A 26,753-nucleotide genomic window follows, 5' to 3' on the forward strand; every position below is an offset into this window, starting at 1 on the left:
AAGACAAAGGATTATGCTTGTCATGCACAGGTCAGGGAAAAAGCAGTGAAGACGCTGAAAGCAATCAGCCGGTATGCGGGAACGCATCTTTCTTAGGAAACGCCGCGAAAGGTTCAGGAAGTGAAAACAGGATTCCTGAAGGACGCGGAAATACCACAGCTTTTCCGCCACCACGGGCGTCTAGCAAAGAACAGGAGCAGCCCAATTCTAGTGATCTAGGGCCAATCGTGACCAAGGTGTCCGATAACAAACAGGACAGCGGTGGAATTCCTGTAGGCTCTAAGATTGTGACCTCTGACGCCGAGCTAGTAACAGCCAGTGAAAATCTGGCGTTGCCGCAACCGCACACTGTGTCGGGTATGGAGCATGAAGTGCCCCGTAGCGTTTCTGGTGGCAAGAGCCCTTCATCCGAGGCAAAGAGCGGAGGTGGGCTTGCTGGGCCGACCGGGCAGAGCAACGCGCAGTTGAACGCACCCGACGTGTGTCCCACCAGGTCCTTCGTGGACGAGATGCGTGGCGACTTGCCACAAGGCGAATTAGGGTCAAGCGTCTGCCAGGGATCTCATGCAGCCTCAGACTATGCCACGAAGCCGGCAAGCGCCGATCAGGCACGGAGCGGCGGTTTCAAAGTTTGCTCGTGCAGTAAAGGTGCAGATGGCCCCGGGCGAGGTGGAGTGGCAGGAGGCAGGTGCGTGGCTTTCATGTTGAAATTCGGTACGTGGAACATTACGTTCCGTGCTGCAGTACGCTTGATCAAGTGTAGTAAAACCGGCCTCACTGGTACGGTTAGACAAGGCAGGGGCTATGCTCTTTATGCAGCGCGCGGCTCGTACCGGCGCGCCAGAGAGAGCGGGCCCTCAGGTGCGTCGTGTGGTCATGGGTTTGGACCCATTGAGAACCAGGACGTGTTTGATCCTGGAGGGCACCAGCTGTTGAGTTTTTGCCCCGCTGTGGCATCGGCCTAATGGGCATAGTGGCCATTGGTGTTGATCGTGTCTATTGAGACGTATGGTGGCTCGAACTCACACAGGGACGCTCGGTGCGACTAAGGAGGCTCACGTGGCCACTTACGGACATCGTACGAGTGCTAGTGAACGCTCCAGTCGCGAGTGTCGGTGCGTATGTGTGCTCATTCGCGAGCAGGACGGCAGTGGGCATGCAAGTGAACTGAGTAGCCTATTAACTTGGACTCCGTTTTACGGCGCACAGCAAGCGTGTCACTGCGTGTATTTGAGTGTGCAATTTGCTTGTGTTGTGTTGGTGCCCGTGTGCATTTTTTTTGTTTTTGGTTTTGTTCGTGCCAGTGTTTGTGTAGCTGCGGTATGTCACCCACAGGGTGGTTTTGTGACCCGTACCGATCCCTTTGTTATAATTCTAAAAGTGGCATTTGAGCCCTTTGTAGAATCTTGGGAAGGGCGTGTAAGGGTTCGGTAGCGTTCGCGGGGGTGATCGGAACGCGGCTGGGGGTGCTCAAAGCGAAGCGTCTCCTTTCTTGGAACGCGGCCGCTCGCGAACGCGCCGGCAGGTATACGGGTGTCCCCCCACCCGCGGTACTGATTCGCACACGTGCTGGCACGGATGTCTATTTGTTTTTATTTTTATTTTGTGGTGGAGAGAACGTTCTACTCCGCACATGCTGGCACGACCGTGTGTTTGTTTTTCTGGAAAGGGTGTTACCCTACGGTAGTTGGAGGGCTGACCATGCTCTCGATTAGCCAATGATATGAAGAATGTAACATGATTGGTTGCTACGAAATGTGGGCCGGGCCTTTAGGTCTTTAAAACCGGACCCCGGAGCCGGAAGCGGGGTTCTGCGCTAAGGTCAGATGCAACGCATCTTCGGCTCTGCCGAGTAAGGGGCCTCCCCTAGTATTAGCCAGATCCACCTTTTTGTTATTGTTTGTCCTTTTTGCCGTTTAATTTGTCTCGAGTGCCTGAACTTGTATCTATTGTAAATTGCTGTACATAAACTGTACACCGCTGGTGCAAAGAAGAAGAAGAAGAAGAACCTGATCTTTACTCTAGCAATGAAAATAAATTGACAATTGAAAATAAACATTGTGCGGATGGATTAGCGGAACTTTTCCTCGTTTGAAACTTTTTAATAAAATAGATAATATAACCTAACAGAACTTTAGGCAAATGAGTGTTTCACTACAAGACAGCTTCCTGCAGCCATGGATTTGTCTGTTTTAGAGGTTTTGTTTCTGGGTTCAGTGTAGTGGATTGCCTTATCTTTCTAGGTGTGTACTTTGTAATCGGCTCCTAAGTGTCATGTAACAATACAGGATAGATAGTGTGCCCTCTTGAAATAAAGGTATTCGTCTACCACTGGACCAGTGAGCCTCGTCCACGTTCCTCCGGGGGCCGGGTCCCGGGCCCGAACTCTACACTTCCCTCGGTGTTTGCGGACCCGCAACTGAGTATGGAATATCCCTCCCTTATACCGTGCCGCCGCAACGACATTGAATCATAACCCAGGTGTGACAATTGATAATAATCATTTTATGCGCCTCAACAAGCCACGAATCTAGGGGCGTCCTACAGGCTCCGCCCATCGTTCGCCACATAAGCGATGAAGTGCCGCACGCAGCGTGCACCTATACTACTGCAGCTTCGTGCACGCGTCGTAGTCGCCGTCGGCGAGGAACTTCTCGTTGAAGAAGTGCAGCAGGTTCTTGAGGAAGCGCAGCCGCGGGTACGCCCCCTTGCCGCACACGTTGGCCGGGTCGTCCAGGTCGGCGTCGTACGCGGCGATGCCGTACTTCTCTTTCATGATCTGCCTCTTACCCCTGCACAGCTGCGTTCCACCACGAAGAGACGAGCAGAGAATTCACCCATCATCATCATCATCATCGTCGTCACACTAACAACCACAGGGTTTCTTACTATTACCTAGAGGGAAAGGTGGCGGCGCTGCACTTCAGCCACCGTGGACGCTCAAAGCATCATGGGACGGTGAGCTGCTTGCTGCGGGACAGTCGTATTTTTTCGGGAACACGGAGTGGCACTACTAAGTTGTTTCATTCCGAAAACGCTGTTCTTGTGTGCGCCGACGACTTTCGCGCGAACGCAGTGTGCAAAATCCATAGTGATGAAAACGCAACACCACACGGCACCAAAAAAAGGTTTCACTTTTCTGAAATGCCACTAAAAACCTCTTAAAGTGTTGAAGTAACAACACTTTTTTTGAAAACACATTTACTTTTAAAAGTGCGCCTGAAATATTAGTTTTTGTGGTGTTCATTACTTGGCCAATAGGAGAGCTAGTCATCTCTTATTTTGGGCAAACTTTGCATTTACATGCTTTTCTGCTTGTTTGTTGCAATTTACAGCATGGATATTGAATATTAGGACATTCTTGATTATCGAATAGCGTTTATTTTTTTATTATTTTTTGGCCAAAAGTTTACTTCTGCAGTCGGTAGCTCACCGCCCCATGATGCTTTGAGCGCCCATGGTGGCTGAAGTGGTCTCGAGGGATCTCCATGCAAACTCCCATAGACGGGTTGCCAGCTTTCCCTCTAGGTAATTGTAACAAACTCTATGCATGGAGGTAGGAAAGAACCCAGGAGAGGCGGTTACGGCACATTTTTTGAAGCCGGCTCCCCCCTGCTCCCACCTTCTTGACCGCCGTCTCAGCGCGTTTGCGCATGCGCAGCAGGTAACGTAGCAGACGACGCCGCTACGCGTAGCGTTACTATTGGCTGCGCCGGCGGCCAAACACCCCCAGCAGTCCTTGCGAAAGCACGTGACTTCCGGCACACTTTCTGGCGTGCAGCTCGGATGGCGAGGGCCTCTCCTGAGTTTTCCTTCCTCTACATCAAAGAACAACGGCCCATCCGAGTGAGTGTACGCCTGCGAGCGCTATATCACCCCTAGAAAGATGAAAGTCTATTGTGCTCATCGAAGTGCATACTCGTTTTTAGTTTTGTTGATAATGGTTTCAAATAGGTAGTAATGACTCGTTAGCATCGACCCAACCGTAGCCATACGGGTAGAAAGAAAAAAAAGTTTCCCCGTAAACTTCCCAGAAAGCTGTACAGCTTTCCTTTGTAGCCATAAGGCTACAAACAGGTGGATGGCGAAGAGATATTACTAAAATCCACTTCACTTTGTGGGATTCTCCTCAATACAATGGACTGATAATTATGTTCTAATTGATGCTGTTGCTGCTGCTTCTGCTGTTATTACTGCAGCTGCTGTTCTTGTTGTTGCTGTTGCTGTCTTTGTGCCGGGGTCTAATAAAACGCGTGCGCACAACGGAATAAGCAAGGTTCGAGTGGCGGGTGTCAGCTAATGAACAAGAAATTGTTTTAACAAGAGTAACGCGTAAACAAAAGACAACAAGAGCGCATGAGAACATGCAGGCAGTCATGAACATAGCACGCGGTAAGTTTTTATTACAATGGAGTAGGAAAACTGTACTGCATAAATTCTTTAGTACGGGGAGCAGATACGAGAGGGAGGGACTTCACTCTAAAGAGAAAAGAGTAAGAAGAGAGTTAGCTCTAGTCTAACGCTTTCACTTTTACAAAAGGAAGTGCGCTAGAGGACTGCTTACTCACTTTTAACTCTCATTTAAGCGTATTCGTGCTTAGAGTGGTCTTTGATGCGGGGAAGGGTGGAGAGGTCAGCCGAAGTAACAGTGAGATAAAGACAGCTATAGGAGCAATTTTATTTTCAGTTAATTATTTAAATGTGAAGTAAAATGTGGCGACATAATATTTTACAGGGAACAGTAGTTTACTTGTAGAAGCATGTATATGAAAAGTAGGAAAAGTGTGAAACGTCAACTTTGCCGTTTCGCAAAACTGCAAATTTGGAACCATGCTGTAGAGAAAGATTTGTCAGACCTAAATAGATTTTCAATAATCACGATACGCAAAAGTTTTGCGCTTAGATCAGCAGCAAAATTTTTCTCTAACTGTAATATCGCTTAATTTGTGCCACAAAACTGCAATGAAGTCCTCAATGCCAACTATTTCTACAGGAAGACAGAGGAATAAAACACTTTGGCTCCGTTCCAGCCTGAATCACTCGAAACAGCTGCTCTTGTATAGTGAGCATGCTTGTAGTTGATCTGACTTATATCCAGCTAGAAATTTTAAGCTCACAATTTAGTCTTCTCGGAAAAGGGGACAAGCTCGACAGATCAGGAGGCGATTACTCAGATTAATTCGCAAGCATTAGATCTCAAGATGTAATCCGGGCTCAACTATTCATTAGGCCTTTCTTTGAACTACGCTGTCAGCTGTATATTTATACGGGACAGTTTTTCCCGCGTTTTCATGCAGCTGCATTGTATACGCACACACTAAGACAAGCATCAATCTAAAACAAGCCTGTTAATGTGTCGAGTGATGGAAACACTTTAAAAGAGAGATTATGCTGCATATCGGAAAAATGGACCATCAAGTTCAATATTTCCGAAACTATACCTTACAGTATTTCAATATCTAAGATTTTTTATCAAAGAGTGTTGGGCATGAGACGTAGTGTCGCAATTCAATTGTCCATGTTCCAATTTTTAAGCCTAATTTTAGAGCGACGATTCTGAAACACCTACCTTCGCACGAAACGACTTCTGGTCATCGTACGTGACCACCCTGTCGATCTTGTTGTTTGCGTAGTATCCTCCCATGGGGCTCTCTTCATGATAGCCCACCACCCAGTCTTTGTCCTTGCACACCTAGCGGCCAACAAGGAAAGACAAGAGAGTTGAGTCGTTGAGTCACCATGCGGAAGTTACCATATCGAGGCCAGGGACGCATAGCCTTAGCCTATAACTAATCCGCGTAAACTTAAACAGAGACACTCAGTGCGTACTGAAGTTTGCTTGTATTAATAGACTACGGTATTCTAACGACAAGGCCAATAATACCGAAAGGAGAATTTTCATGTGCTAGAAAACATGAAAAAAAAAACGAAATATGGGTGGGACGAGGGGCGCATAGCCTTAGCCTATAACTAATCCGCGTAAACTTTAACAGAGACACTGAGGGCATACTGAAGTTTGCTTGCATCGATAGACTACGGTATTCTAACGACAACAATACCATTAATACCCAAAGCAGAAATTTGATGTGCTAGAAAACATGAAAAAAAAACGAAATACGGGTGGCGCCATCACCGGCCGATCTCGCAAGCTAGCAGCGTGCGTCTACAATGAATTTTGTGCGGATCCCGGAGGCTACGCTACAACGTCATTCACAATTCAAAATGGCGGCAACCCGTCGTCCTCGGTGTGTACGTGACGAGTTTTAATCGGGTGGCGGGTAAATTTTTGAATTTAGCTGTCTCAGCCATAAACGCTTGTTTTGGTGCCGGACAAACGTTACCATTCCAAGAAAGAGCCCCAAAATAACTTTTTTACGGGAAACAATAACTCGATAAATTTGTCATCAGGGCCCCTATAAAACGTATTGTTGTCATTCGGCGCCTTCGCTGTCATTTCAGTGGGTATACCGCGACCAGCGGCGGTCATGTTGGCGGTCATGGCAACGTACCAGTATTACGGGCAACAATACTCTTTAGCCCTAACAATCATTTTCTAGTCGACTGTGTCATTGTAGTGACCGCCACGCCCCGCCCATGCGAGCAGTACCGAGAAAACTCGTACTGCGGACCTTTCATTTAACTTAACTGCTGGGCCCACTATTCGCGCACTCTTGATGTACATCAGCGATCAATATCACCTACAACTCGGCGGACTCATGGCACAATAACGTGCTCTGAAGCGCAGCCACGCATATTCCAGGACAATGGACTCCACTGTTCTTATCGGCGACTAAGTCCTTTCTTCGGCTTCCTTCTCAGAAACAGTGAAGTGAGCTTGGACTGAATGTACTGTGTACCAAGTCGTCCTTCGCAGCTTGACTGGATGGTGTTTCGTTCGCCTAGCTGATTTTATGAAAAATTGTTAACATGATTTTATGAAAAATTGTTAACAAAAAAGCTCTCTCAATGTGACCCAATCACTTTATCGGAAAGTGAGACTATGGTGCAAATTCCATCGATACAGTGAGTTCAAAGGACCCCTGAGGATAAACAAAGGTGGTCTTTATCGATTGCTTAAAACGTTTTAATGACAGTGGCTACTTTCACTCAAAACGAAGCTTTTACGAGCTAGAAAAGGTCGAAAAATGAAGCACCGGTTACGCCCCCACCGGCCGTTTTCACAAGCAACCCTCCGCGACGTGAACTCTTAATTTCTCATCAATAAAGGACCCTTCACTGGCGAATGAACGCCCACCGATCAAGCCAAAAAGAGTGCAATCTTAATCTGCTAAGAGTTGTCCTGAGTGTTTGTTGAGAGAGATTTGGGTTTGCTTAGAAGGCCGCTGTGTCGCGCGGGCAACTTTTGCCAGCACATGAGCCACCCACCCAAGATGGCTGCCTGCCAGGGGCGGTCACGTTGGGCGGCAAGGTTTAGCCTCGTGCGAACCGGGGAAAATGGGACTGGAAGTATCCCAACACCCTTCAGTCATGACGTTAGATAGAGACGCCGTGAGCCCACCTTGCCAATGTCGATGAGCAACGGGTCTTTGGTGAGGTATCCGTTTTTGGCGAGGATTTCGTGCTTCTCGCCCTTGGTGGGCGTGTAGTAGCGGCCGCCCAGAGACACCGACAGGAAGAACTGCGTGTAGCTCAGCTTCTTGTACGGCAGCTGAGAGAGCGCCCGGTGCGCCGTGTCCTGCGAATAATCATGTACAGACTATAAATATATATAAATCAGGCTGCCTCTCTGAGACGCCCCGCAGGCGCTGGAAATAACCGGCATTTATAGGACATCAACGTGCTGCATCTATAAAGGGAAAAAGCAGGATGAGCATTGACATAAACAAGATAAGTTATACTGAGTATACAGAACAGTAACAGTAATAACGTCGTTTCCATAAGGATGGAGGAGACCGATGAAGTAGATATGAAACGCCGCATACGTGTATTGGAACCAGAGCTCGCACAGACCGTCATGAATTCTATCGAGAATGCACAGTAAACAAAAAAAAAATAAATATGTCGTAGCAGTAAAATTACTGCAGAGATTGGAAGCATGCGTAGAAATAACTCGCACCTTAAACAAGAATTTTTACTAGTCTGTGGCCATATATACTGCACATGAAATTCTCGATAGCGTGCCTATTGCCATTGTCTTTTTCACTGCCGTTTATAGGACTTCTTTTTAAGAGAATGAGGGGGCATGCACCGTGGAAGACACGTGAAGTATTGGCCTCTCGTGCAAGAAGTGCCAAATCTTTAATTGCTGATTTTTTTAATGATAAATTTGAAAGTGTTGAATTTACAGTGCAGGCTACGAGACACACTTAACTGTATGACCTGCAAGGACCCCAGTTAATTTCAACCACGTATGGTTGTTTGACGTACACGGAACTCTCGGTGCACGGAAATTTCTGCATCTCGACATTCATTTTCGTTTTCCTTTAACGTAAAATCATTCGAGGTATTACAACAAGCAAGCAGGCAAGCAAACAGTTACCAAGTTAAAGTAATCAAGCATTCAAGCATTAGTAATGTCTTCTATATAACTTCATGTAATTCCATTATTCTGGACAAAGAACGGGGTGCCATGGTGCCATTTCCCTACGCATGGACAGAAGCGCTGCCTCTATACATCTCGTAAGCTACCAAAGTGGTTTTTATCTGAAAACGCTACACTAATAGCTGTTGTACTTGGGCATTTTCCCATGTTTGTGAAATACCGGCAAATTCAATACAGAACTAAATTATGAGCAGTAAAAGTGCAGTGTTCATGAAAGGGTTATCTTTTTTTTTTCAGTACTCGTTGTTATGCCTCATGATGGAGCCCGAACATGGTCAAGTGTGTTCACATTCGCTTTATTTCGGGTCTTCCACTGATTCAGAGTCAGCATGCAAAAAATTACCAAAAGAGAAGAGTTTCTACAACACCACTCCAAATCATCCACCGTACACAAGCACGCCACCTCACAGACGCCTACATCATATGCACTCCGGGACACACCTTCCTGACGTGAGACGAGCCCGCCAACGCCTGAGTTCGAGGGTACGCTAACCGGGTACCATCGCAAGAGACAGGATGTACCCAAAAAATATACAAAGATCCTCCTCCTCTACAGACTTGTTACAAGAATATATGTTCGCCCTACCCGAAACTGAGAAGAGAAGAAGCAGTCACCTTCCCAAGATCCAAACCAACAGTCATGTCCACGACACCTTACTACATGTAATCTCGCCCGTCACCTCCAGCTATGAAGGCGCATTATGCAAAGTACCGAACACACTACCACATATGGTGTGAGGATGCAAGGGACGACGTGGTATCACCAGCACCAAAGACCCAACCAAATAGTAGTGGAAGACTAAGCTGTCAAGCCCTAACCTGGATGACCAGCGTAGTCTGGTCGAATAGACACAGAAAGTGAATAAAACTTGGGTTGGGCCTAGTTGGTACATGATGTTGTGAAGGTATAGGTTGCGCAACCACGGGACGAACCACGTGTGTGTCTCTGTCTTTTCTTCGTGGTTCGTCCCGTGGTTGCGCAACCTATACCTTCACGACTCAGAAGATGGCTCGGGTCCACGGCCTCCTGGACTGCGAAGGTTTCCGACCTAGCCCCAAGACTCCTCGCCTGTTCTAAATAAAAATTTATTTCCTTCTCTCCTTCTTATGAAGGCAGAAAGATACTTAAAAGTTGAAAGCTGGAGTTTGACAATGACAAAGCTCGAGTTTCTCACAGAACTAGTCGCGGTTATCGCTGTGACTTCATCACGAACGACGGCGAGAACTCTGCAGTTTTTCCCAACTTAATGCCCTGCGAAAAAGTATTCAGCAGCCTTCTGCCTGCAATGGCCACTTTTGCAAAACTACTTTATCGTTTCACAAACCAGCGATGGCGCCCGGAACGAGAGACACTTACCAAATTATACTGGTATACTTTCGGGGCCTGTATGCTCGTCCAGTTCCAGAAGGACGGCGGCAGGATCTGGCCCGTACCGCGGTCGTCTTCTATGAGATGGCCGTACACGACGACGCCATGGACGTGCATCCTTTCCCTTGGAACCAGGGGTAAAAAAAGAGGAAAAACCGTATAAAATTACAGGAGTGCTTAATTATCATTACTCGCTGACAATGCGTAAGCATTAGGTCTCTTTTGTGATATTGAATGGTTCTCTTCTACTTTTTATCTCCTTTTGGTTCATTGGTTCATTGGAGTTTAACGTCTCAAAGCGACTCAGGCTATGAGGGACGCCGTAGTGAAGGGCTCCGGAAATTTCGACCACCTGGGGTTCTTTAACGTGCACTGACATTATTCTCTTATATACTTTTCCATGCATTTCTTTGCTCATTGTAGGTCTTGCCTGTACTTTGCTCAGAAAACAATCGAGCAACTTTACTCTGCTCTTTGCTGACCCCCCCCCCCCCCCACACACACACACACACTTCTCAGTGATGCAAGCTGGCTTGAAGCTACAGCGGCATGTGTGGTACCGCATAAGCTCTCTTATCTTCTTTAGTTCTTGAAAATATTCTTGCGAATATTGCCTGATCCTCTCACATACAATAATAACCAATGACCCTGTTGATGAGAGGCAACAAAGGCTACCTTTACGAGACATGAGCAGTGAACAAAGGATATCGTTAAATTTGAATAACACCCAAGCTTGGGCTAAGATTGTTGTTCCGCGGGTAAAAAGGCAGTGTTTGTTAAATTTACCTGTTCGTAAACTCGCACAAAGTACCGAGGCACAGTGTGTTTTCTCGGAAAAAACAATCTCGAATGCCAAAGTTTAACTTCGGGGCCACTAAAAACATGCGACTCACCTGATATTATTAAATCCGTGATTCATCCAAGGTTCGGTACAGAACGTCTCGCCGATAAGGAAGTAGCTCGGCCGTGTTGGCACGGAATTTCGCTGAAGGATGTCCTTGACTTTCTGTGTGGCACATACGCACGAAAAAAAAAACGGAAGTTTGATTATGAGTGCATGTTCCTGAAAACGGGTCGGTCCTCCAGAAAGTGAGGCAGCCAGTACTCAACACCAGGCCCATGCAAATAGGTTCCTAGGGCGTACCTAACGAACAGAAGCATTTTCTGTTGAATAAACGTTTCAATTTAAGTGAATTTTTGGATCACATATTTATACCAAACGGTCCTAAGGTAATAGCAAATCTCGGCCTATGGCCAAGGAGGGATATCCCATCAGTGCGGCCGAAAAAAAGCGTGTAGTTTAGCACACATCAGTGGCGGAGACAAAAAAATTGCTGCGACACCTAATTACATTATGCGTTGGCAATGTGATAGCATCAGAGGCTGTTGGTGCCTTTGCCGGAAGTAACGTAGCTTCTGGTCTGGTGATGCCACTTCCTCAAGCCAACCGGCAAATTTTATGACCGACATTTTTTTTCCCCCCGTTGAGGCCTTTAATGCTACCGCAATTATAAACAATACAAAGAATCTAAATACAATAAGAAACATCTTAAATTAAATCCAAATTATGCAGTACTACGGGTACATGTGGGGAACAATAAAAGTAACCTAATAATCAGGATGAAACGACATGTCACTGTTAATTGGAAAACAGACGCAGGCAGCCTCCTAAAGCTATAAACTGCCGCAAAGTTTTCGGTCATTTTTATTCCTTTTTTTAGTAATCAAAATTACGCAGATATGCAGATTCAATAGCCAAGTCTAGAGACGGAACCACCTTGTGCGTGCAGTAATTCAGCAGTGCTATTTCTATATACACATTACAACAACTCTGTCCTCCTTTCTACCCTTACAAGAGCTGATATAGCGTTGTTAAACCTGCGCTATGCCAGCGCAGCCTGCCTGCGACCTTACCTGGAGGTTGTGGAATACTCTTCTGTACAGTTTCACTTCCAGCGTAGAATACGAAAGCAGGAGGAAACCGTAGTGGTATATTTTTTTCGTCCACAGATCATCCAGCGTCTTTCTGGCGATCTCTTCAGGGAGCAGTTTTTCCATGGCTTCCATGTGGCTGGAATTATTAACGAACAGGAAAGTGTTTACAGTAGGAATTTGTTGAGCATACTCATCAAATAATTATCTCGAAAAATAAGCTACTCTATAAGTTACCACCCTCTATCGAAGGCGAGTAGGTTGAGGACGGTATCTACACCACACCCCTGCCCCGCCACCGTAAGTGTACCTACCAGTCTCCTACTAGTTATCAATATTCAAACTGCATCTGGACTAGACTATCTAAGTCTATCAGATAGCTACGGCTAGCGCTGGCTGGGGATTTTCTTGCCTCAGCCCGTCACTTAATCTTTCACCACTCGCGATCAAGCTCCCAGTAAATTTCAGGTTCTTCTACTCTTTGCACCACAGGTGCACCGCCAGAGACAGTTGGTAACTCGGACTGAAGCTCTTCGCACCAGAGGTGCCCCGTCAGAGACGGTTTCTCGATGAGTACAGACGCAGGGATGAAAAAGGCAATAACTGAAGATTTATATACAAATATACACAGAATATACAAGTTCAGGCACTAGAGACAAATTAACGGCACAAAGATACAACACAACAAAAAGGTGGAACTGGCTAATACTAGGGGAAGGCCCCTACTCGGCGTGGCCGAAGATGCATAGCATCTCACCTTAGCGCAGAACCCCGCTTCCAGCTCCGGGGCCCGGTTTTAAAGCCCTAAAGGCACGGCCCACATTCCGTAGCTTCCAATCATGTTGCGGCCTTAACATCATTGGTTCATCCAGGGCATGGCCAGCCCTCTAGCTTCCGTAAGGTAGAGCACTCTCTCCGCCACTAAATAAAAACAAACACAAATAGACATTCGTGCCAGCACGTGCGCGAATCGGTACCGCGGGGCGGGGTGGACACCCGTACTTCTTAGCGCGTTCACGAGCGGCCGCGTTCCAAATAGGAGACGCTTCGCTTTGAGCGCCCCCAGCCGCGTTCCGATGACCCCGCGTACACTACCGATCCCTTACACTCCCCATCCCTGGGCATTCAATCTCTCTCTCTGATTACGGCCACATCTTACTCATTACTCGCGCGTCTGCAATATCAACGAACATTTCTTCCTTAATTCAAGCTTTCCTCGTCCTATCTTCGCAGCGAAACTTCCCGCAACCCACCACAGTGGGTATAGAAATCCGCATGAAGAGAATGTTCCCCTATACGCGCGAAGCATCAGCCGGCGTACTCACTAGAAGTCAAAGCTGAGCCCATATTCGGTCTTCGTGTGCTGAGCCGCCGCCTGGAAGATCAGTTCGAGGCTAGCGGTGAACGGACCGCCGGGACCCTTCAGAATAGGGTGGTCCTTCTCGTCCGCCTGGTAGAAGGCCAAATCACACAGGCCGTCCTCCGGCAGGTCGGACACTTTCTTCTGGCTCATGTTGGCGTTCAAGGTGCAGATCAGGGAGTTGTAAGGCATGGGCTTCACTGTGCGTAAAGGAAGAAAAAGCGGTGAGGTTACACTTTGGCGACGCTCCTGTCATCCATACGGAAATAAATAAAAGCATAGACAGTTTTGCATAGTAAGGTACTAAGCTCGTGTGAAACACCTGGTCCTCTTAAGCTCTAAAAAACCGAGAATTCAGGTGCCCTCACTCTCAAGGAAATACGTGCGGCTGGACTGCCGCCACAGGGAACTCTTGCGATGGGACACGGCGGTTGATCCAGTCAAGCACTAACTGGCCTGTGCATTACCCATTAACAGTGCACACATTCACAACACGAGTACAACCTCTCATCTTGCTCACATAGATTAGGAGTATAGCATACGAAAATACTCCTTTTGTTCAAAATCAGAGCTGGAAGACATGGGCAGGTACAATCGGACAAATGCACACTGCGCTGGTCTGACAAATGAGTTTTGTTAATGAACAACAACTTCAATATGTGCGAAGGAACATCCCCTCCCCCGGGAAATCATTGAAGCTAAGGACGTCGTTGATTGCAAATAAACATGCGTGTCTCGTCTCTTGTACTTTGTGGTCGTGTGTGTTTGCGCCCTTTTAAAGTTTTCAAATATGAACCAACTTGCCCAAAAAGAAGTGTTAATGAAACATGCGTGAGCAGCAAGGAAAAAGCATTTCTTGGAAGTTCTAAGGCGTAGAAGAGGGACATGCGACGGAACTGTTAGCCGTCGTTGGCGTAGACGTTCACTCTGAGTAACAAGTTCACAACGGTAAAGAAATACATATATGTAAAACGACTTTTCTCGCAACATTGAGTCAATGTGAACGTGTATCTAGTAAGACGCGTCTCATGCTAGACGCTGCGAGGGGGTAAGCACCGTTATTCATGGCAGCAGTCATGCGTTTGTAACAATCTCGCCGATGCCTTACTTCCGGGAAATACGTACATAATGTTTACGTATCTCTTGATTAGACTGCCTAATAATACCTCGCCGTCTGGGCTTCAAGCTTCTTTCTTTCCTTTTTTCCATCTTTCTTCCTTTTTTCTCTTTTTTCCTTCCTTTTCTCTTCTTTTATTCTTTCTTTCCTTCTTTCTTTTTCTTTCTTTCTTTTTCCCTCTTTCGTTCTTTCTATCTTTTTATTTCTTGAGTTTGTGGCGCATAAGTGATTACGCCTATCATGGTCAAACACTGAGTGAGAAATGTGTGTTGTTTCGCTAAAGGACTGGAAGTTTCGACATTGAAGGGTTAGAATTTATTTGAAACATCTCCCTCTTCAAGGAACCTAAAGACACCGGAAGGATCTACACCTGCATTTTCACCTTCACACTTGTAGGTACTGGAAGCTGATCTTCGGAACTGCATTTTAAGTTCATTTCTAGAGGATAAGCACAAGCTAAGAAAGAGCGAAAAAAAAATATTCCCGTTTACGGGCATGCGCGTAAAAAAAACCATCATTGTTGCAAATTACTGCGCACCGGCAAGTTACAAGTTGCCGCAACTACACTTTTCATGAAATAAGGCAGTATCTGCTTGAGTGTAGGTAGGAAACAGCCTATGGCTGACCCCACTTGCACTGCTGGCGCTTACCAGTTGTCGTCGTTGTCGCTGAAAAGTGACGCAAGAATTAGTGTTAAGAGGATGTGCATTGGGCGCAGGTACAAGATTATAATACTCTAAAGCACACAATTACGGTGTCTTTGTAAATAAAGCACAAAAAAACACCGGACGTAGATAAGAAATAAACAACTCAAGAAATTACAGTAAAGCCTTTCGTCTGTATCAGCCTCTTCAAGTTTCGTTCACATCATGCAACACCAATCTGCACGTAAAATCCTCCTAGTTTAGTTTATGGCTAAGATTTTTTTATTGTTTATAAGCACTAATTTTCCCATTAAGCTCTGAAAACGACGAAACGGTACAAACGCTGCCAATAAATCGAGCTTCACCTAACACTAGCTGCAGGGAATGTCATAGCGTGTGCGCCCGAAGCGCGTCCAGTGGGCCAACCTATAATTTTTAAAATTCTAAATATTTAGTATCCGCCCAGTTTGCCATAAATCACTAACGATGGCTGTTTCCCATTCGAGTACTCTCATCGCGTCCATTTAAGAGTTGGTTAGATTTCTTAGGGAACCCTAACTGAGCAAGGAAATCACAACTCACTCATCTCTTTCAATGTGGCGGCCGTTGTCGTGGCTTTGGATGAACAAGCGAAAAAAGAAAACAATTAGTAATATGAGTAACGAACTTCGTCCAAGAAGCGTGGTAGGGATGGAAACCGCAAATTTGACGCAGTTTGCTCATATCGAGAAGGAATAAGGAATGCGTGAGTTGGTTACCGTTGTCGAGTATGAGTTCACAACTTTTAGAGGTTTCAAACATTGCCATCTGTGCCTCTCATTACAAATGTAATATTTTTCGCAATCTATTTACCAACTTCCTAAATTTCTGAGTGCAGAAGCCAGTATACCAAAAAAATCTTAAAGTTAATAACTTTTATCCAGCGTTTCCATTGTGTTTTCTTTACTGTGTTAACGAGACGTCAAAGAAAAGTTGAATTTAGCTTACTATATCGATTTATTACCACGTTCTAGTGAGAGTTCATGGTGACTAAAAAGAGATTTTATAGACTAGAAAAAAAAATGCTACTTTCCCCTCACCAGCAGTTTTCGGAAGCAAATTGCTATGACATTATTAACTTTTATGCTAACCGCTAAGGCTAGACCGTACCATCATTCTCTCCCCACCAGCAATCGTGGAGTCCATAAAAGTCTGGATAATCTAGACATCATCATTCTGCTACAAAAAAGAATGGGATGAAGTTGCGGCTTCTCTTTAATGTAGATTTCTCGGGACTATCGTCTCAAGATGTTCGTTCTATAACATCATGGTTTCAGACTGGGTCTGGTTGTTCGGGCTTTGCAGCAACGATAATACCCCTAGCAGCACAAAGCATAGGCCCGAAATTGGAAATGTGTTGGCAAGGCTGGTCCTTTGCAGAACCAGTCCTTGCCAACACATTTCCAATATTGGTCCAATGCTCTCTAATGCTTGGGACGTCTACAGGTGTGTACCTGATGTGCAAAATTTCTGTCTTCTTTTCGGTTAACGTGAACTGAAAAGCAGCAGACAAACTTGGTGCATACCTGTCGTCGTCGCCGCCGTCGTGGTGGTGTCCGCTGATGCAGGCGAACTTGCTGCTGCAGGCGGAGTTGCCGCTGCTTTCGTTGATGCGATGTCAAAAAGAAGCACAGAGTTATGTGACTCGGTGCACCGCACTGTATTGAATGCACCCGAATGTACAATAAATATAAGTGTAGTTGGTGAGAAATTCTAGGTGCTTCCACTGATCTTTCTTTCGCGCGTTCGATGAAATGTGCTAGCATAAGGCCAACTGCCTACAGTGCGCGGGTAAAGGCTTTGCGTTTTTGGACCTTTATACAGGGCGCCCCGTATTTATCTTTATACAGGGCGTCCTGTATTTATCTGTTCCGAGTTGTAAAAAATTCGCCTGCAAACACTACTGGTCTATTCGTGCTCAACCACAGACCACAAGGTAGCTTGTTATAGTCTTTTTTTTTACATAAGAACAGAATTTTTTGCAACAAAGCGCAGTATTTTCTTCAATGCGAGCAGAGCAGCACATTTTACAGGCTGCGTCACCTGGGGTGGGGTGCTCTGAGACCTGCCCCAGTTCCAAGCAGGCGAATTAGTTGCCTCGCAGTTCGCCAGAAGGCACAGCCTCTCAAATCGGCTATTCCGCTCGCCTCGACAAAAATTCTGCGCGCAAACGACTGCAGTTTTTCGCCGATTCCAGGCAATCCAGGAGAGTCCCGATAATAAATTATTTATCGGAAAACGCAGACTCAGACTCTCATAAGCTACCCTGTGGTCTGTGCTTGAGACCAAAGAGACCAGTATTTTGTGCAGGAGAAATGTGTACAACCCGGAAAGATAAATACGGAACACCCTGTACGTCCAATTTACCGCCGTAGTTTTTTTATTTTAAAAAGTGAGCTGCCGAGGCTATGGTCGTGCACAGCTTGAAGGACTATCAGGAAGAAATGAAACGCGAACAAAAGAAGTCAAATTCCAACGCATAAGCAGAAACATATTAGTCCCTGAAAAGGAAATACAAGCGAGGTTGATTAACACACCGAAAGAACAGTCTTTGCAGCTTCAAACTGAAATTAATCTGCGCTAGTTAGTACTGAGCTTCACTGAGCTAAGAACTTCTCATTTTGATGTTCGTGCTTTTTTTATTGCGCAAATATGACCTCTGATTAAGAGGGTTTTAGGTACATGTGCAGGCCGGTGTCGGATATAAATTCTAATAATGTCCGGTATTGGAGTCCATGAGTCCATATTCGAGTGTTTGGTGGTCGATTGGGGTGGTAACAATCAATTCCGAGGTGTCGCTTTCCTTAAGTTGCCTTTTTTCGCGTTTCATTTGTTGCTAATAGTACGTCCTTTCTGAGACGAGTTTTGGAGATATTTGCAGTTGCCCCTCTTCGTCATAGATGCCCATGCGGCTTCCGGCTTTCGTGTCCGGCTTCGGCATGCAGGCACAAATTATTCTCGCACATAGTGTGTAGTTCCCTGACACCACTTTTCTTTGGTGCAATTACCGGCTGAGCCGCGAAAAGGTCTGTTATAACTACGTCTCTACCCAACGCCTGCTTTACAACAGGATGGAAAGCTGGGCTAGTTGTAGGTTGTTCATGATGAAATTTGTGGGCGCGAACAAACATAACACAGAGAAAAAACCACAAAACAAGCACCTGCTGAAAAGATGGCTTCACCACAATATGAGTGTTTATGCGACAAAGCCAACTTGCTACGCTAGCGGCAAACGGTTTTGGTGCTTCACGCAACATGAAAGCTGGTGTAAAAATGTACTGCTTCATTTTGCTAGAATAAGACCGAATCGTTATTACTAATGTTAACAGTAGATCAGTCGGCGTATTTACGCTTACTGGTATTAACTGATGGCGTTAAGTCCTGAGGCAATCATTCACTGCTAAAGATGGCTTCGCCACAATATTACTCTTTATGCGACAAAGCCAACTTGCTACGCAAGCGGCAAATGCATAGGAGCATATTTTTCGAAAATAAAATAAACCCAACGAGCAAAAGGTAACGCTGTCTCTCAATGCTTCTAAGATTGCTCATTGACGTGCAGTATCGGATCCTCCCAAGAAACACAGGAAAGCAGGCCTGGTGCTGCTGTCAGTGCAAACTATTACAGTCGCGTTCATTGTAGCTCACAACACGCAAGTAACGTGGTAGGAGCGTTCTTCCCGAAGAGGTAAGAAGGGCCCGGTAGTGATGAAAGCGTCTGAATATAGCTGTCATTAGAGGGGGCAGCGCTTGGAATGTGCATTGCGGCACATTTAATGGCTAAAGGTGGCTTGCACCTGACGTTTCAAGCGCTGTGCCTGAGGACTACGGCTACCGTGTACATTGCAGATTGAAGCAAATGGCGATAGGTGAATTAGACAAGCGCGCAGTCTTTCATCGTGCTTCTAGTCCACCAACACGGCGAGTGCTATAATGCCCGTGAAAAAGTTATCTGTAGATAGAGAGTAGACCGCACTACAATCGCTCCTGGTGTGTTGTAAGGTACACTGAGCACGACTGTACATGGCGTTTCCTGCAAGTTAAAGAAACAGAGGGCACGCCGCCGAGTCTCGGGACGTGTTCGAAGTACGGAAAAAGGTTATCAGCATGTGATTAATCATTACACGCCATCCACAAACTTACGAAAAATGCGGTACGTGAAGTGTTTAAACGTCATTTCCACGTTGAAACCACAACCCTCGATCATCCAAGCAGTGAAAAATCAAATGCTTCAACTTACTCGCTTCTGTCATCTTTTCTGTATGCTCAGCTGAATAATAAATGGTTTGTGAGAATTAGACATTTTAGGTAGGTGCTCGTCAGGAAATGAAAAAATATTGTTTCATTTAAAGCGGCCATGTTCGACGTTTTTCGCGTTAGCAGACACGCTCGTTGCATTTTCATTAGCTCCTCTTACACTCGGTATGTTGGTTATGCCGAAACATCGCTTATATCGAAATTTCCGCGTAAATTTCTTTTCATGGCAGGAGTGTCTTGCAGCAGTCATTCACTTCTATTAATGCGTAGCTCGACGACACCAAGGGCCTCGTCTCCGACTTAAAAGCGGAGACACTGGTCTAGTTTTCATTGCGAAGCAGTCGGTCACTGCCCGTAAAATTGAGTACGGAGCTCAGGGGACACCACAACGCCAAAGCGAGGGAGCCATTATGGTGCTATTCCAGAAGAAAGGAGCATCAGCATGAAGGATGAAATACTCAGTAGGGAGCGTCACGTGGCCATTTTGAAGCCTAGCCATAAAAAAATAAACCGTTGCAAGTCGGCCTTACGTGATATTCCGTGACGCCGGCGCTGGAAAGCGCGTTATGCTGCAGCGCCATCTACAGGATGCACCACTGAGCTGCCGTTCGTTATAGCAAAATGGACGCTCGTGTATAACTTACTCGGTGCCTCCATGTACTGTTAGCACCTGCTAGTGTCATTGCTATTGCATTTAACGATACGAAAGCTGTGTGTATACCCTTAGAGTTACTCGCTTTCTCATAATAGCACATAGCACACCGATGCACTGCACGGCATCAGCAGGGGGTAAGAGTCCTAACCAAGAAGCAGTTCTTGCTTCAACCTGCCCGCTCGCGTCACTTTAAGGGATGGCACATGGAAGAGGAGAGGCGTCATCCACCGTACTGCTGATCAAAAAAAGTACGAAAGTGGCATAACCCCCCCCCCCCCCCCCCTCTAGGGGAGCACTTAATCTGCAGCTCCCCAGGTAAAGCACCACATATAACTGTTGTCGTAGAAATGCGAACAGAAGAGCGGCTGCCCTCAATGCTTTCCAAATAAATCTGTTCTTGCGTTTCTCAGTCTCCAGCCTCGGATTCGCAGTATACTCTAACGGGAAAACCGCGTTCGGCCGCTAACCAAGAACGTTATTCATTCGGTAAAGCTAAAGAAAGATCATAATCTTTAAATTAACTTCGTTCACGGTACTATACTTGGATAGTTTAATTAGAAGAGAAACGTTCACGGTACTATTCATGGATAGTTTAATCAGAAGAGAAGACTCACCGGTTTTCTCAGTTTCCTCTTTCTTGGTGTGGCCTTCTTTATCTTTGTCATCTTCTCTCGTAGTGCTCTTCGGTTTCATTCCACCTCCACCCCCTCCTGAAATTGTTACGGCATATATTGAACTCCATGAGAGCAATCTACTTAGCGATGACGCTTTCCAAAACGACAACAGTGGCATTCACAGGTCATTACGTGACGATTTCGCAGAGCAGCATTAGGCTGCTTGGTCAGACCAATCAATTTCGGCACATTTATTCAGCGTTGCTTATCGACTCATTACGATGCGAGTGGATGTAGATAATCAGATGTATTATGCATCGTAGATCCACGTGCAGATTTAAGGCAGTAATGATAAGAAAAATCTCCGTGCTCTAGACATCAGACCGCTTCAGAACCATCGAACGGTAAGTACGCGAAACGCGGAAACTGCGGCCGTAAAGAAAATGTGGATCTGGCAAGCATGTTAACGGTAGCAAAGGCGAAGCATCTCGTTGTAAACGTCAACACATGAAACGGCGCTAATCGATGAGCAGATTGTGTTTACGACGTTCAGCAAGAATTGCTGACGTCATGCTGCGCAACTAGTGTATAGCCCGGGTTAGCCAGTGGGCAATTCGTCAATTGAAAGGCTTGTGCGCCGACGTGACCAATAGCCTTATTTGACTCGGAGCACTTCGTGTAAGCACGCTGAGCTCCCAGTAAGTGAGCAACGCGACTCCAGCTTCTAAACACTGGACCACATGTAGGTTGTACATTTGCTGTGAAGTGCACATACTGTACTCCGGTTTTTGAGAACTGAGGCGTACAGAAATTGATTGAATCTAACCATCTATGGGTTGCATTTTCCCCGCCTACTGGGGCAACCAAATTAGAGCACAGTTTTAAGTCTTGTTCTAATCCTGAGATTATTTCTTCCGCAAAGAAAAATCATAGACTTACCAGATTGGGGAGTTGGTGGCTCTGGGTATGGCCGATCTGCGATTATGGTTACAAAGAAACTATTAGCAACTAAACATTCCTGCAAGATCGAGCGTGTACGTGTAATGGAAGCGTGACCATAAACACAGCCAAAATGACGAGAGTGCCAGCAGAGGCAACGCGACAGTCAGAAAAGGCGCACATGGCAGTCGTGGAACCTTCGAGGTTCTCTATTTCTTTCTACAGAAAGGCCCGGCACTTAGGGAGCGCCAGTGGAACCAACGTACGCTGCAGTATGTCTGCATATATCCACGCAGTGACGGGTCAATGACAATGTGATATGTCAATGCTTACGACGCATACCAGCAGGATACTTGTATTATATATTGTGGAGTACACAAAAAGAATCGCGGCATTTCCCGGATTACAAATGCAACCAAAGCTATGTGGACACTGTGGAAGGTTCACAAAGCAATAAACCACTCACGTGTGCTCTCCTGTTCCTCTGTAATTTGATCACCTATAAAAAGAAAAACCACAAATACAATATCAAATTATCCAATTCCGAAGGAATGCTTCGAAAACCAATTACGGCAGAACATACGCATCATCCTAACAAAACTTGTTGGTCGTTTAGTTAGTTCATGTTTAGACAAGGTGTGCGAAAAACGTAGTTCAACGCGGAAGCGGGATGAAGAGACATTTAAAGGAAACATACGTCGAAACCGAAGACAAACATCTAAGCAGGCAGACAAGACATGTTTCTTTTTTCTCTTTCCTAAGCCCTGCGACCTCTGGAAAAAGGAAACGACAACAATCCTCGGGTTACCTTGTCCTATAAAAAATACGACTTCGGATGGCAATCAGTTAAGAAAGACATTGGCTCTAGTCCGGGGCTGAAGGAGCGAAGCTTACATGCTGCTCTGTATGTACAAAAAGGAAAAATTTCACATATGCGAGCGATAAGAAAATATTGGCGCCGAAAAACATACGTCGATTAAAGGCGAGTCAGTCCTGCAACCTGTGAGTAGCATCGTCTTTTATCCACAGACACGTATGTGCATGTGCACGCGCAGGGGCATACACGGTGAGGTGGGATACAATGATTTCGGGCACAGGTGCATTGTACAGTCGGGGGCAGAAGTGTCTGGACCGCGTGATCTGCAAACGAGTCTGAAACGAAATGGTCGCTAGTGCGACAACCCTGCTGTGGCACTGGACTCAGATTTCGGCTCTAACCCAGGACTGTCTTCTAGACTTTCACTCATCACAGACGGGGAATATGACCCCGTCTGCCAAAATTGTTACCAGGGAGAAATCGCCACCCAGGCACACATCCTCTGGGGTTGCGCGGGAAATCCGCCCCCTCGAACCTTACTGCCAGCTCCCTCCGAAGAAGGATGGAACCAACTCCTCAAAAGGCCAGACAAGAGCATCCAACTGGCACTCATTTCGTGGGCCCAGGAAGTCGCCCCCACCTGGGGGCCACACCAAGCCCACCTGCCCTAAATCCCTCCAATCTATGACAATAAAGTTGTTTCTCTTCTCTTCCAACAAAGATCTGAAGAACAAGTTGAGCATTTCTTCTGCTCTCTGCGCGAAGAAAGTTTTAACGGAGCGAGCAACCGAGGTCATCAGGGCCCAAGAGCTCTGAACAACTGACCGCCTCACGCCACAAAGACCTCTGCCTCCTTTTCTAAAGTTTATCTATCCATCCATTTAGAAAATTAAAAATGGTTTTGAGGGAAGGAAATGGCGCAGTAACTGTCTCACGAATATCGGTGGACACCCGAACCACGCCATAAGGAAGAAAAAAGGGAGAAATTGAACGAAGAAAGAGAGAAAGAGGTGCCGTAGTGGAGGTCTCCGGAATTATTGCACTGACATCGCGCAGCACACGGGCGCCTTTTTTCGCTCCCTCCTCCATCGATTGGTCTTTGAGGAAAGGAAAGACGCAGGAACTGTCTCACACGGTGGACACCTCAACAGTGACTTGGGGTAAGGATGAACGAAGGGATGAAAGAAGTAAGAGAAAAAGAAGCCGTAGAGGAAGATCTCCCAGTAAATTTTGACCGTCTGGAGTTCCCTGAGGTGCACTGGCATTCGTCTTGCTTTCATGAAAGCGCGTTCGCAGCGGCCGTGGTTTCATTTCGCGTACTCAGGCTCGACAGCCGGATGCTGTAACCACTGAGGCACCGCGCCGGGTGCGCTAAGATGGAATAGTAATTACACCCTCCCTTGGGCATTTCCAAATTAAGAATAGCCCGGAGCCCAAGGCCGACGTATAGGCAATAGCCTGAAAGACGTCGTATCCTTTTTGAGGGCGGCACCGTCCGCCCTAATAGTTGGCAGACCGCGTGACATACGTGGCTGGAAGTTTTCTCTGAGGATAACATACCTCCCTCTTCGGTCGTTTTGCCGGCTTTGTCGCCGCCCGGTCGCGGCGTACCAGTGCCTCTTGCCGTTGAGTCGGTGTCGTTTGCGTTTTGGGCCACGTAACTGATGTTGATCAGCGGCTCCTTCCGCGGGTAAGAATCTGGGGGCATGCAAAGAAATCAAATTTACGCACAAATACGGTCATGTGTCGAAGATTTAGTATTGCAATTATCCGGCTAGAATATTTTAAGGGATGCCTATAGTTCCAAAATTTGATATTATATTCAGAACTATATTCAGAAGCGCGGTCGTCCAGAGGCATAGTGACGTTTGAATTGAAGAACGTTTACATTTCAGACAGTACTGCAACTCAAAATCCTACATTACGTCCGAATCACGAGAAACAATGCAATGCTCACCTCCCGCGGGCATCATAAGGATGGCCGCCACAAGGATTAAGAATGTGAGGACGATGGCGATGCTGAAAATGGTGCAGAGCACAGCGCCGATTCTGGGCCTGCGATTGCCGTCAGGAAACAACGAAAGAAAACTTTCATTTGTATAATAAGCAAGCGAAGACTACGTGAAGTACAACTTAAGTAGCCAAGTACTGGACTACCGAGTGGCTGGCTGTGCATGTGGAGTCGCAAGGACGGAGCGCTCTCTTGCCACTGCGCATGCGCGTCGGGCACCAGGCTGATGGCGTATAAGTCTACGCTAGTAACTCCTCGGTATGCTGCAACCCTCCGCGATAAACTCCTGTAAAAGTTGCGAGATATATGCACAGGCCTTATGTATCAGGCCAGCGAACTACAATTGTTTGAATAAAATGCAACGTTAGCACTACGCTTGCTGTAGTTTAAGAGCCCGTCTACGCGTAATTCCTATTGTTCTTATGCATTAAGCGGACACTGGTCAAATTATCTGTGTTTCATCAGTTGCGCACGAGCTGTAACAAGGTGTGGGTAAGTAAACAACAGACAAGAACCACAGCATAAAATGCTAATTACATAGCAAGCACATGTACTAGCAAGTGACTCAATGATTTCTACGTTGGGGCAGTGAAGGAATTGCAAAATAAAACAGAGATCAAGCTAAGCTTGAAGCAGCAGTGACCTGTTCCGAAGACCTTCGATTATGACGTCATTTATATTCGAGCAAATTGAATTTGAAGTTGCTTTTAAGAGTATGCTGGAAAAAAAACAGGCTGTGACATCAGCCTTGTCCACATGCAGCAACAATGTAGTTAGAACGGCGTGCGCTTACCTTTCATCGACGCCTGCAATGAATTGAGTTGATGTAGTTTAACAAGAATCAAGCAGGTTACGCGATAGTTAACGAGTGTGGCTCAAGCTCTTTTACCTGCATCTTCGGGTGTGTTCCCAGCTTCGGTCGCCTTTTTCGCTAAGGACGAATCATACAGAATCAGACCGCGATATAACAAGAGATGCTTGTGAAAAGGCACGTTCATTTGAGTTCTCAATACTTACAACTGGGCTCCTCACCCTCGAACAGGTGTTCTTCTTCGTCGTGTTCGTCCCCTAAAAAAGGCACAACCAATTCTGCAGTTTTACGTCGGTTTTCTTGATGCAGGAACGTTTAAACATGCGACCATGGAGTGTTTCCGGTATCTTAGATGTAGTGAGCCTTTTGTTCTCATGCTCACAGAACGTCAAACAACGATACTTTATTAATATGCCGCTTTGGGTTTGCTTTCTTGATTCGAAACTTGAGAAGGAAGCGTTTTGTTGATTTTCTTTTTCAGGTTTATCTTCTGTGTCAGACTTATAGCAGCGAAAGCTGCCAATAAGGGGCGGGTCCTGATGAAATTCGGTACAGTTCCTTTAAAAGATTGTATGGTACAGTATTTGGGGTTTAGCGTCTTCAAGCGACATATATACTACGAGGGACGCCGTAGTGGAGGGCTCCGGACTCGCGACCTCTCAGCGGTGAAACCCCCTTTGGACTCCGGCTTCTGCTGCACAGCCTACTCCCTTTTTACTCCCATATAGGTGCATTCGTGTTCAGAGTTTGGGTGCGTGAAGATGAGTTGTCCCGCTTTAACTTATCCCAGTTCGGGACCACAGCAGCAAGGTGTGGCTGCCGTGCGGATATTCTTCAGAGTGCGGATATAATTAGGGCCACTTGGAACGTCGGGAGTAGTTAAATGTCGCGTCTACAATAAATGATGGGTTTTCACTTGCTATAAGGCAGCACTGCAGGATGTGAGACACCTCGTAGCCCCTGAATTCATTTCAACCACTGGCGTTTCCCCAACGTGCACAAAGTCCAAATGCATGGATGTTTTTACATTTCGCGTATATCAAACTGATAGCCGCCGCGTCCGAAATGTCATTGAACCCGCGGCCTTGGTCTTAGTAGCCGACCGCCATTGCCACTGATTCACCGTGAGGGTTCGAGGTAAGAGAACCAATCGGACGATGATTCTTAAGCAAGCACGCTTCCAAGCAGAGAAGCCGAGACACACCATATACAGGTCATTAGTCTCCTGTGACGTCCAAACCATTACAATTTCAGCTTGAGCGTATGGCCCCGGCGGAGCGTTATCGCCGTTACTCGTGCTCTCGAGTTGTCATGACCTGGGTGGGTACTCACCCATAACACACCTACGGCCGAGTATATGCCAGGCAAGAAAAGACCGCGGCTGGAGCTTGGCCTACTGGACAAACGCCGATGCTTCCTCCTTCACGGGACCACGCGGCACGTTCGATCGCTCAGCCCGTCCACGGGCTCATCACGAACCGATGATGATAGACCGTGTGTCGATGATTATAGACCGCGTGGATATTTATTAAAAGCGGGTCGGCCACTGCAGCGACTTCATTCCGCCGTTCAGATCAAACTCTAGGTCCTCATCATGAACTTGGGGGTGGGCAGTTGATTAGCTC

General features: G+C 46.4%; 1 protein-coding gene across 1 annotated transcript; it reads right to left on the bottom strand.

The window, feature by feature from the left end:
- Window positions 1–2,605: 2,605 nt before the first annotated feature.
- LOC149335470 (uncharacterized) lies at window positions 2,606–26,464 on the bottom strand. The gene is made up of 15 exons (XM_089553929.1): window positions 26,461–26,464; window positions 25,335–25,385; window positions 25,111–25,123; window positions 24,264–24,361; window positions 23,867–24,004; window positions 21,956–21,988; window positions 21,490–21,525; window positions 20,551–20,646; window positions 13,190–13,424; window positions 11,847–12,003; window positions 10,826–10,938; window positions 9,921–10,056; window positions 7,520–7,696; window positions 5,570–5,692; window positions 2,606–2,800 (listed from the first exon to the last, which is right to left on the bottom strand). Exons 1-15 carry the CDS (start codon window positions 26,462–26,464, stop codon window positions 2,606–2,608), a joined length of 1,605 nt encoding a protein of 534 aa, XP_089410055.1.
- Window positions 26,465–26,753: the final 289 nt, after the last annotated feature.

Source organism: Amblyomma mixtum, chromosome 7 (genome assembly GCF_055824585.1).
Source record: "Amblyomma mixtum isolate Tamu chromosome 7, ASM5582458v1, whole genome shotgun sequence".
Lineage (NCBI taxonomy): Eukaryota > Metazoa > Arthropoda > Arachnida > Ixodida > Ixodidae > Amblyomma > Amblyomma mixtum.

Excerpts from the sequence above, each read along its gene's own strand:
- LOC149335470 (XM_089553929.1), bottom strand. Across the intron at positions 21,989-23,866 it reads CAAAACGACCGAAGAGGGAG|GTGATCAAATTACAGAGGAA; the intron begins GTATGTTATCCT and ends TTCTTTTTATAG. Across the intron at positions 5,693-7,519 it reads TGCTCATCGACATTGGCAAG|GTGTGCAAGGACAAAGACTG; the intron begins GTGGGCTCACGG and ends GTTGGCCGCTAG.